Source organism: Mauremys mutica, chromosome 7 (genome assembly GCF_020497125.1).
Source record: "Mauremys mutica isolate MM-2020 ecotype Southern chromosome 7, ASM2049712v1, whole genome shotgun sequence".
Taxonomy (NCBI): domain Eukaryota; kingdom Metazoa; phylum Chordata; order Testudines; family Geoemydidae; genus Mauremys; species Mauremys mutica.
This window is the reverse complement of record NC_059078.1, coordinates 56,077,510-56,089,599: the sequence shown is the minus strand read 5'-3', so window position 1 is coordinate 56,089,599 and position 12,090 is coordinate 56,077,510. Positions and strand designations below refer to the sequence as shown.

Genomic DNA, 12,090 nt, shown 5'->3' with positions numbered 1-12,090 from the left:
AAGTTGGATATGAGTCAACAGTGTGCCCTTGTTGCCAAGAAGGCTAATGGCATTTTGGGCTGTATAAGTAGGGGCCTTGCCAGCAGATCGAAGGATGTGATCATTCCCCTCTATTTGACATTGGTGAGGCCTCATCTGGAGTACTGTGTCCAGTTTTGGGCCCCCACACTACAAGAAGGATGTGGAAAAATTGGAAAGAGTCCAGCAGAGGGCAACAAAAATGATTAGGGGGCTGGAGCACAAGACTTATGAGGAGAGGCTGAGGGAACTGGGATTGTTTAGTGTGCAGAAGAGAAGAATGAAGGGGGATTTGACAGCTGCTTTCAACTACCTGAAAGGGGGTTCCAAAGAGGATGGATCTAGACGGTTCTCAGTGGTAGTAGAGGACAGAACAAGGAGTAATGGTCTCAAGTTGCAGTGGGGGAGGTTTAGGTTGGATATTAGGAAAAACTTTTTCACTGAGAGTGGTGAAGCACTGGAATGGGTTACCTAGGGAGGTGGTGGAATCTCCTTCCTTAGAGGTTTTTAAGGTCAGGCTTGACAAAGCCCTGGCTGGGATGATTTAGTTGGGAATTGGTCCTGCTTTGAGCAGGGGGTTGGACTAGATGACCTCCTGAGGTCATTTCCAACCCTGATATTCTATGATTCTATGTGTGCCTGAAGTTTCTTTGGTGTCAATTCAACAGTGATGAAATTTACCAAGTGTGGTAGGGCAGCAAACACACAGGAGGACAAATCCAAACTGTAACAATTGAAGCAGTGGGAAGCTACAGCCAGGGAGAGATTTGGTACTAATAAACAGAGTTCTAAGATTATGAAGAGGAAGCAAAACAGCAAAAATACAGAATTGGTATAAGCAACTGAGCAGTGGCACTCATGAAAGCAAATGCATTTTCAGCCTCTTGCCATGCTACTTTCCTAATATTACTTTGTAACCATACACTCTAGGTGTTGCAGAGAAAGATAGAGGGGAATGTGTCTACAAGATCTATCTTCTGACATGATCCACAAAATGGGAAAAAACATACAATTATTGCTTTAGGTGACAAAGATTAAAAAAATTTTCGCCAACCTGTATGGTTTATGTTTCCATACAGCTTCTTTCTTATACCAACTTGAAATGATATAGGATGTCATAGGATCAGATTGATACAACTCATCTGCTTTTTAACCAACACAACTGAGTTAGAAAGGGAGGATAAGATTCAAAGGAAGGCTGAAAAAAGAAACTTTAGACTGCAGGGGTGTATGAGCTCATGTCAAACTGCCTTTTATTATTTAGTATTTGTATTACCATTGGCTAGAAGCCCCAGTCATGGACCAAGGCCCCACTGTGCTAAGAGCTGTAGAGACGGAATAAGATGACTGTCCCTTCCCCAAAGAGCACCTTGCCTTTAAAGAAAGAGTAGATACACTGATCAGAACACTTGTAGTGATGAGAAATCCAATGTCATAGTTTAGGATGTAAACTTAGCACCCACACAAGACAAGAAAAATTGTCTTTTACACCTACAGCAGAGAACAACCGGCTAAAAACATTGTGGGTTCTTTTTTGCCTTCCTTTGAAGCAGAAGTCCGGTGCAGTAAATCTTATGTACTTATGCCATTTCCTTCTCAGGAAACCATCCACTCATTGCACGGATATGCAAAAATTCCAGCTAAGTACATTAAAGATGGTAGATGTTGGTTCAGCTAGGCAACTTCCATAAACATTGAAAGGGGTAATCTCACAACATTCCTGCAGACACAATTTATTCCAGATAATTAATGCACAAAGCCCATCACTTATCTCAAAGTATCAGTTCAGCAGTGATTTTGGACATAACAAATATAGGAACATGCCCTCTGTAACAGACTGGAATCTCTCCAGAAAATAATGATGGGTATTTAGCAATAATTGGCTTGTTTTTTCATATACAGATTGAAGAAAAGATTATTTTCATCAGTGTTAAATGTACAATATCTATGTTTTAGGCTACAGTCAAGTGTATAGAGACGACAATGAGATTCAAATTAAAGTGCAATGCACAGATTACAAGTTTAGCCTAGACTTGCAAGAATGCTGTTGCCAACTGCTGTGTTTAATTTGCACTTCATTTTTGGATTCAAAGAAAATCAGTAATTCTCTTGCCATCTTAATGATGGGGTACTCTGAGAAAAATGGGGTCCTTGAGATTCTAATTGTAGTTAATAATACTGTCTCAAAATATCAACTAGAATGGTTATGGAAATAGACCAAAAAGCAATCGCAATTTAACCCAAGCCATCTCAGCGGAAAGGGAATGTTCTCAGCAAAATAAAGTTTCAGAAGGGGTGGAAAGTTAAACACATCCAAACAGGAAATATTAAAAATACAGAACTTGATTGGCAGCAGGTTAGATTGTGATTACCCACCTAGACCCCAGTCTTTCCCCTTCCTCCCTCCCCACCCCCAAGTATAGGGTTTGGAAAAATAATCAGCAGTGTTTATTTACTAACAATGACATAAAATACATCTTAATATATTTTTTTTATTTCTTTACAAATTAAAAGATGCATTGGAAAAAAAACAAGAGTGAAGAAAATGAAAGGTTCACTTATGAGCTTATTTCCCTCTCTTATATTAATACTAGAAATTAGTATTGTGGAAGTCTGTGGTTGCCGAGCATTGTATTCCTGGGAAGCTCTCTTCAGTGGCTTTAAAAAAAAAAACCTCTACATTTTTGGTTGGAGGCAGTGTATGGGGTAAAAAAATGTCAGCCACATACATACCAAAAAATGCTGAAGAATTGTCTACTGCATCTTAAAGGAGTTTCTTCATTACCGTTTTCATTCCCCTGTGTGTGTAGTGATACGAGAAAAGACAAAACTAGCGGCAGTAGAAGAAAAACAGATTTACACACACTGTAAATGGGACTAAAACCACAGAGCCAAGTTTTTTGTTTTAAAACAAAACAGGTCTTCTGCACAAGGACCTTATTTTGGAAAGCCAAGTCCAGCTAAAACATGTCCTCTAACTGCATCCAATCTTTTCACCCATTATTCTGCATATTCTCCCACTTCTCCCTCCCATCTTCAGTGCTGCTGCCCCCTCACTAAATCCTGGGTGTTGTAAGAGCTCTGTCAGTGTTAAAGTAAATTACCCCCCGTTCAAAAATTAATGAACAAGCCCTTAGAATTTTGAATCTGATTTAGACTCATCACTCCCCTTTGCAGGAGTCCTCTCGTCCATCCTTACAGAGTGGAGAGGCAGAGTGGCCAGCCACAAAGTGGATGGGCTAATCTTTCTGAGGTATCTTAGGTTAACAAACAGGCTTATAAAAAGTTTTCTATGCAGATGGATCAGTAAGTAGAACAGGGGGTATAAACATACAGCGTTGAAAATATTCTTTCCACTATGGCACCTTCCCAGCAACTGAGGTCAAGTATTTGGTATTACCTTATGCAGCGCAGTTTAAACTCTATTCTTGTTCCTTTGCATCCCCTTCCTTGCACTCTGGGGTACAAAGCAGTCTCAAGTTTGCACCAGTAGAATTCAGATCCTTGCTTATTTGCTGTGATTCAGCCTAGTCTGAACAGAAAACGGCCACCTTGTCATCCATATCCTGTTCCCTACAGCCCCATGTCACCTTGCTAAAAATATTTCCTATTTAAACTGAAGCAGGGAGGCGGCGGGTATGATCACCATGAATAGAACAGTGTAGGTAGGCTCTAGTAAAACAAGTGAGTGACAAGAGGCCATAGAACATGGAAGGGGTAAGATGATGCTACACAGAAAAATAAGATAGGGGAGGTTGCTCTTCCCAAGGAAGGGAAGGTGGTTGCGGGGGTGCCATTCATGCCAACAGAAGGCACTGATTCTATCCCTCTCCCATTCAGCAGCTGTTGATTGTTGCTCACTCACTTTTAAAAATTATTTATTCTACTACAGTTCTGCACAGCAACTCTTACTATAATAAAGATGTAGAGATATGGGAAGGATTTGTCCTGCTAGCCCCTGGCTCACAGCTCAGCTGATAAGTTGTTTGTTTGTTTTTAAATGAAGACTCCTGAGTCCAGAGGGCCACAAGCTGCAGTTTGTGCTCTGCATGTTGTATTTTCCCCTAAACTAGAAAGGAGATGTAAAAAAATGCTTAAGTGCTCCAACTCCCACCATCTGGCTGGATGGCCTGCCTCCTGTCCTCCCCCTCCTGGCTCCTCTTCACTCTTTGAGCATGCACGCACGCACAAACACACAGCAACGACTAGTAGTTTTGAAGAGTTATCGCTTTTTCACCCAATGCTGAATCATGTACAGTGAACTGAGAAACTACATTCATTACAACAGGATTAGCGAGCATAAGGGGGTAGATTCCTGCCAAGTACAGGAAACAATTTAGAGACAGGTAAAAGACCTGTTTCAAAGGCCTTTTCTCTGCCCTCACCAGGAAATTTTGCATATCTCTCTCAAATGGGGCTGGGAGAGGTTGAAAGGATCTCTGCTTATGCAATGTGTATTAAAAATTACGGAATTATACAGGTTTCTATGTTGTCCTTCTTGAGGGAGCTGGGCCCACTGATCAGGTGGTTAGTGGAGACTGAAATGTCACTGCTGGAGTCCAGCACCACTCCCTCCTCTAGCTCAGTAGCTGCCGAATCTCCTTGTGCATATGACAGAGGAAGTCCACATATGAAGCCCCACCACTCATGCTCTTGTCCTCCACCAGAAAGTGTTTGAATAGCATCTCCAATTTATCTTCTTGCTTCACAATTATTAGCTATAAGCAAACAAAAAAGATTTGTGAGTAAGCATCAGCTAGTGATTTTGGTACATAAGAAAACATCTAAGTGAGATAAGAAGGCTGAGCAACTAAGAACTCCAGAACAAGAAATCACTGAAGCCACCTACTCAGAACATCTTAATTTCTGTGACTAAGGTTAAACCTCAAGCAAGCTTAGAAGTATTAGAGTGTCCAGGGCTGCCTGTACATTAAAGGGGTTCTAGAAATTCCAGTTTTGGCTAGGTGACCAGTAAAGCAGAGGAATTCCACTCCTAATCAGTGGTCCAGTGAACAGAGCACAGGACTGGAAGTTCAGGAGACCAGAGTTCCATTTCCAGGTCAGCTACTTTAAGAAGTCACTTAATTTTTGGTCTTCAGTTTCCCCATCTGAACATGGGGACAGTGATGTTTAGTCACTTCACACAGTATTTTGGGATCTGTGGATGAAATGGACTGTATAATCAAAATACAAAAGTTATACCCAAGTGACTAAATATCCAAAATACAGGAGGACAGTAATATTAAAAAAAAACCCCTTTTCTATGGTCAGGGAATGTTAAGCCAGTCAGTTGTCCAGACAGAAAGCCCTGATGCTCAGCCTAACACAACACCAAGCAACAACAGGGGTGCAGCATTAGCAAACTATGTGCGTATGGTCAGGTGTGGTGCAAGGTAGGAGGCTGAGGGCAGAGCACCTCCAGCCACCTGACAAGTGCATCACTAGCCCAATGTACAATGGCTGTGTGCTCCTAACAGTTGACTTCCTAATATTGTATTTCTTGTTTCAGAAAGCCTTTTAAAGGTTTGCTGGAGGAGGAGCAGTAATACATAGAGCCCTGCAAATCTGTGGATATCCACATCCACGGATGCGGTTATCTGCGGACCATGTTTGTGGCTCATGGATGGACGCAGATCCAAATTCTATATCTAGAGCCCTGCGACTCAGCGGATATCCACGGACCATATTTGCAGATTGCATGCGGATAAAAAAATTTGTATCCACGCAGGGCTCTAGTAATACAATATGTTTTGCCTCCACTAGAGCCAGAGCAGAAACAAACAGGGAAAGGTTATAAATCCCCTTTTAAAAGGAATTATTTAATTTTCCCCTTATGGCTTGCGTGGAGTAGTCAGACCTTCTGCCGCCCCTCATGAGTTCTGATGCCCTTACAACAGCACTGAGAGACCCAACGGCTACTTCCATGTCTTCTTTTCTATTACAAAAGCTAAACTGAGCACCTAGTTGTTTTTACAACAGTACAGTATATAGATTTTAGCAGACCCAAGACTGGAAATCAAACATTGGTAAAGGCTCAGGCAGTGTCTCTGATGGGGAGAGGCTGTTTAAACTTGCCCTTTTCATTTCCCCTCCAAGCTTATCTGTACTGGGCATTTATAAACCTTTTATCTTAAAAATAGGTCAGGATTTCTAGGACTGCTCCTAATTCTTAAGACTTTGAAAGCAGCTCAGCTGCCTCTGGGCTCTGAGTTCCACATCTGAGCTGGAAGTAGAAGTGATGTCCTCCTTTTGATACATCACTGCTATCACTGCTCCAGCAGCAGGACTTCACAGGAAAATCATTGCTTCACCTTCATGTAACTGATGGGTAGCTTATACCATCACTACCAAATATGGCCTAGTTACTTCCATGGGAATTGCAATAATTTACTCCATCTGCCCCATAAGGCATAATGGTTTTGGAGATGAGGTCCCAGACATGTTCATTTGAGAGTTTATGTATGGCTAGATCACCACCAAGGCGGTCCAGGCTACTAGTGTCCAGTGCCATATATAGAGAGACCATAAAATCCACAGATATCCGCAGATTATTTTTGAAGATTGCAGCTTGGATTCAGATACAATTTTTTTATCTGCACAGGGCTCTACAGCACACACTCACCCAAAGGAGCAGCTGTCATCCAGCCCTCAGGCTCCAGCTCGGCTCTCTGAATCACACAGCAGCAATAGTCCACTGGGCATTCTGGGAGTTGTAGTCACCAGCTTGTGTGGAAGGAGGAGGTAAGCTACATCTCCCAGAAGGAAGCGTGACTGTGTGCTCCTGTGCAGTGAGCCAAGCACAGCATGTTAGAGCTGCTGCAGCTGCATAGGGGTGTCCAAGTCCCCCACTGGGAGGGTGGTGCTGCACATAAGCGCTCAAGATTGTAGCTTTCCTGCCCAGAGCAGGGAAGGAAGTATGATGGGGCGGAGCAGGTGGTGGGAAGTCTCTAGGAAGAAGTAGGGGGCAGTTGAGGGTTTGGCACAGCCCTGCATCACTCTTGTGCAGTGACCTGTGGAGCTGTTAGAGCCTTTCAAATCCATGGACATCCACGGACAATTTATACTGATCATGGATCAGATATGGATGCCAATTTTTGTATCCGCGCAGGGCTCTACATATTTGACTACCACTTGGGACACTGGAAGAAAGTAGAGCCCCAGCCTAACGTTAATAGTAAATGCAGTGAGCCAGAAATGCAAGGTAAGGTTCCAGCAAAACAACAGCTGTTATGCCACAGAACCTCACTGCCAACAGTATGATACAGACATGTTAATTTCAAGTAACAACAGAAGGCTGAGAACGGGTTTGATATTACAGATTATGAGAGTAGGACTGGTGTCACCTGCTCAGGAAAGGCAGTGGAAGGAAATTAAAGAGCCACAACCAGTGATGAGCTGCCAAAATATTAACAACCGGTTCCCTCCTCCTCACCTCATGAGGGGGTTGTGCCCCCCCCCGGGGGTCATGCCCCATCCAACCCCCCATGTTTTTTGACACCCCGCCCCGGGACCCATGACCCATCCCCCCCTTCCCTGTCCCCTAACTGCCCTTTGCAGCCCCATCCAACCCCTCCTCTCATTCTTGATGGCCCCCCGGGACCCCTGCCCCATCCAATCACCCCTTCTCTCTGTCCCTGAGTGCCCCCACCACCTCATCCAACCCCCGCTCCTTCCTGATTGCCTCCCGGGATCCTTGCCCCCATTCAATCCCCCTGTTCCCTGCCCTCTGACCGCCCTGACCCCTATCCACCCCTCCACAACCCACCAAACACCCCCTCCCTGCTCCCTGCCCCCTTACCACACTGCCTGGGTCCGGGACCGGGTCCGCTCCGCTGGGACCTCGACTGGAGCCGCTCGGCCAGCGCCGCGGGGCCGCTCGGCCGGCGCCGGGGCCGGAGCTGCGGTCCCGAGCTGGGCCGGGTCCGAGCTGCGCAGCCAGGACCAGCCCGAGCCGGGGGTGCTTGGCTGGGACCGGGCTGGGGCGCTCGGCCGGGGCCAGGGGGAGCCATCCCGCTGCCCCCTCGCGCCCGGCTTACCTGCCTGCTGCTTTTTTCAGGCTTCCCGCGAACATTTGATTCACGGGAAGCAGGGGAAGGGGAGGAGAAGGAGGGCGGAGCATTCAGCGGAGAGGGGGAGGTGAGCTGGGGCCGGGTGGACAGCTGCCTGAGCCTTTGTTAAATTTAAAAGCGTTTTAGAACCGGTTGTTCTGGAACAACCGGTTCTAAAAAGGCTTCTAAATTTAACAACCAGTTCTTGCGAACCGGTGCGAACCGGCTGGAGCTCACCACTGGCCACAACTAGGAGCCAAGTTCTTTACCTTCATGTAGCGGGATCTTTGTGCCTGGAACATGTCAATGATGGATCGCACTCTCTTAGAGAAGGGGTTTTCCAAGACTGGCAAGGTACTCTGGAATGCAAAAGACCAGATCCCCATTACACACACAGAATTACAGTAGTGTCAATAACCAATTTTGCTGCTTTCTCATAACACATAGGTAAAAATCCAGGCTTTCAGGCCAGTCTAGCTACTTGCTAGCTAGGAATAGGTGAAGTCATTGGAAAGACTATTTTTAAAACGAGATTGTTGAACAGAGGACAGAAATACAGAACTATTACCCCATTTGCCTGGCACATACTGGCAGTGTTCTCCTCACTGAATGGCTTGGTCAGATAAGCTATAGAGTAACTTGCCCAGCTAGGCAAGTGGCTAGAAATCAGACTGAAAGAACTCCAAGTGAATAGTTTAGGTATAGCTAGCCTCTTAACTGTCCTTAACGTGACCAGCTAGGTAAAACAAGAGAATAACATGTTAGCCAGAAGGAAGGTCCTGGGTTTAAAGACAGTGAAATGGGCTTGAGGTCTCACCTAGAACACAGCATATGACCATATTATTGGCCACCTTGCTCCAGGCATGGATGTGTTCTTCTGAGTCCAGATCAACCTTCACCTATTTGTGCTAAAAGGGAGCTCTAATCACCTCAGAGGCACTGTCTCCCCCAGTCTCCAGAGGTCTCTGTGCAGTCCAGGGAAGGAGTGGGCAAGCTACTTATTGGTCCTCCTCTGGCCCAAACTTACCAGGAAAAGCCAATACATCCCCCGGCAGTAGAACTTCACTGCTAGGGAGCCAAGGGCCAAAGCGGGGGTACAAGTTATATACAGATGGCCCTGGCCTGTCACAGCCTCCTAGGATCTGCCAGACTGGAGGGTGGGGAGACAGGTCCTGCTGTTAGTAAGCCCCTTCCCACACTCCAAGGGATGCAGTAGGAGAATCTCTGCAAAAGACGTTTAAGATTTCCAAATAAAAAAACATCTCTTTCAGTCTCACGCACGTGGCAACAAGGGGACGATGTGGCCCCATACTGGGCTTTAGCCAGCTTTCCCAAACTTGCTTTCGTGAACAGGGATGTAAGTAGAGAGTTCTGAAGCTGATGTTCATGCCAGCTAAATCAAATGGATAAAACGTTCCTATGAGCGACAATGAAAGTGCTCAATGAGATTTTAGGATGATGACCTTCTGAGCTGGATGCTCATTTCTCCAATTATTGGGAGTCATGCACACATCCTCCCCATAACCTGCTCCCCACTATCCAGCTCACCAGAGTGCTGCTGATGTGGTTGAAGGATGACACTCCAAAGAGGTTCTGGATCAGGCCCTGCTGTACATTCACTCCTACCCACACAAAGATGTTCAGTCCATTCTCTAGCAGGTACATGTCGCCCTTAGAGAGTCGCTCTTCAGAGTTCCGGATTGCTGCTGGCAAGGTGTCGCTGTCAACATCTACTTTGGTCTGTTCAAATATTAAATGAATCGAGCCCCTCGTCAGACATTCTTACTTAGTAATGTTTAGCTGGGAATTACAAATGTTACAGAGCAAGGACTACATGGATGCCCCTAAGTCTTGCAAGCCACACCAATTCCTGCCCTAAGTTTCTCTGACTCATCAGGTACCTGCTCATACATTTCCTTCTTCTAAAAAAAAGGTCATCAAATCATGTACTAATCTGCAATGCTGCACCAATTGGGAATGAATTGCACTATTAGCTATAACATCTTTCCTACTGAGTATGGTGTGAAACAGACTAGAGACGATTTACTGCTAACGAGACCAGATGGGCCTCATGGCCCTAGCAGCAATACTCCGCAATCCCAATACTGACCCCTGGGGCGGGAGTGCATTCTGCAGCTAGTGTTACTCCAGGGGGCTTCCCATTTAATTAAGGAGCAGCGTCAGAAAAATCCCAATCCGTCCTCCTAGGTTGGAAGGATTGTGGTTGTCATGTAGGATTACAAGGATGCAGCAAGAGGATTTTCCAGGCTGCAAAAGAGCACATAGGACCCCGCTCACCCATTCCCACCGGGTAGGAGGAGGATTAAAAACCTTGTCAAATCCAGTGTGTGTGGTAATAAACATAAAATTTATGGTATTAAAAAGGCACCTGCTGGATGGCACATCTCAACTCCTCTCCCATAGAGCTCTTACATCTCACAAGGAAATGTTATTCTTCTGGGGTGGGGGGGGGGGGAGGGGGGGAGGAGAGGAGGTGGAGTCTCTGGAATGAAGACTACTCGTGGCGTGTAACAAGGCTTGAATGTACTCGGAACAGAAGCACTTACCAGAGGCAAAAGCCTGGGGTAAAAGAAAACGTTTGTTTCTGCTACATCCATGGAGCTGGCTAACTGGCGGATGTAGGCGCGGTCATCAGTGGTGACTTCTGCCCCAGGCTGCAGGACATCACTCTTCAACACACAGTTCAAGTACACAGGGAGCAACTTCATGCATTCAGGGAGGATCAGCTACAAATGGCAAGATGGGGAATAAAGAGATAGAAGTTAATCAGCCATCTCACTGAATGAGACAGTAGGTAATTTCAATGATCACCAAAAAAAAAAAAAGAGAGAGAGGGAAACTTAGAAAGGAAATCGCAATGGATCACAGTTACAATTCCTTAGAATTCTAGAGCCTATTAGTTTTCACATTGTGTAGTTCATTCAGACAGGAAAACTCTTTGGATCATTATGGCATCCTTAGTTCTTTAAGATGTCTGATGCTAAGATTCAGACACCCACCCTGTGGTTCTCTTATATCATAACAGTGCTTGAGAAATACTGTAGTAGCAGAGCCATACAAAGGAAGCTTGCCCAACACTGGAATAAATCTGAAGAGGCTCCACACAAAACATTTAAAAGATCCATGATTAAACTTTAACATACTGAAGTGTTATGCCATTCAAAGAAACCTAGTATCTAAGGAACGGGATTCCCTGCTATGGAGGCCTCTATTTAAGAAGTCAAGTATCATGTAAGGTACCGGCTGCTAAGAATCACAGGGCTCGAGATATTATACGTTTCTCCTGAGGAGGTGGTGACTGGTGTGCCTCAATGTCAGGAAAGTCTACCTGAGAAGTCGCTCTGAACAGAGCTTCTCTTCCAAGCTATCTGGTTATATTTCTGCCCCCAGCTGCTAAGTAAAGCACTCCACCCAGATTAAATGGGATGGGAGGAGTTCCCGCCTCAAATTGAACCTCCAAAAGCTGCCATCCAAACTGAACCACAAGCAATCACCTGGCCAGCAGAAGAGGGGCTAGCACAGTTTTTTCGGTAACATGCCAGAATCTGTGCGCACTGGTTGATCAGCGTGTCTCGCACTGTCTTGACTGGATTATTCAGAACCCCACGATACGCTGCACAGGAAGGCATGAAAAAAAATCAGCAGGGATGTTAAATCATTATTAATTACAACATTTAACTTATAAAATGGTCTAAAATCTTTACTGTAGCCATGCGTAGAAACCTAGAGCAACCTCAGATGGTTTACATTATAGAATTAGTTATACTTCATTTTCTAACTTTGTGGGAAAAAGTCTACACATTCCTACCAGAAACTCAAACACCTCCCCACACACACCTTCAAGGCCCTGCAGCACGGCCAGCCACACTTCTGGGCAAGGACAACTGGTGAGACTCCTTGTAGAGCCTGGCAATGTCACTCCCAAAGGGGACAGCAGGGGTCACTGTGGAATGCAAGTGACCCTCTCTTTCTCTTGGAGAGGAGAGCACAGATGGCTTCTGCA

The 12,090-nt window shown here is 45.3% G+C and overlaps 1 protein-coding gene across 4 annotated transcripts in view; it reads right to left on the bottom strand.

The window, feature by feature from the left end:
- Window positions 1–1,725: 1,725 nt before the first annotated feature.
- The window catches only part of SEC24C (SEC24 homolog C, COPII coat complex component), a 63,865-nt gene continuing 53,500 nt past the window's right edge, over window positions 1,726–12,090 (bottom strand). For all 4 annotated transcript variants that reach the window (XM_045023245.1, XM_045023246.1, XM_045023247.1 and 1 more), the window contains 5 exons: window positions 11,582–11,700; window positions 10,634–10,813; window positions 9,615–9,806; window positions 8,336–8,425; window positions 1,726–4,736 (listed from right to left, as the gene is read on the bottom strand). In XM_045023245.1, coding sequence (XP_044879180.1) covers window positions 4,596–4,736; window positions 8,336–8,425; window positions 9,615–9,806; window positions 10,634–10,813; window positions 11,582–11,700 — 722 coding nt within the window. In that variant the 3' untranslated portion in view covers window positions 1,726–4,595. The remainder of the gene's footprint in view (window positions 4,737–8,335; window positions 8,426–9,614; window positions 9,807–10,633; window positions 10,814–11,581; window positions 11,701–12,090) is intronic.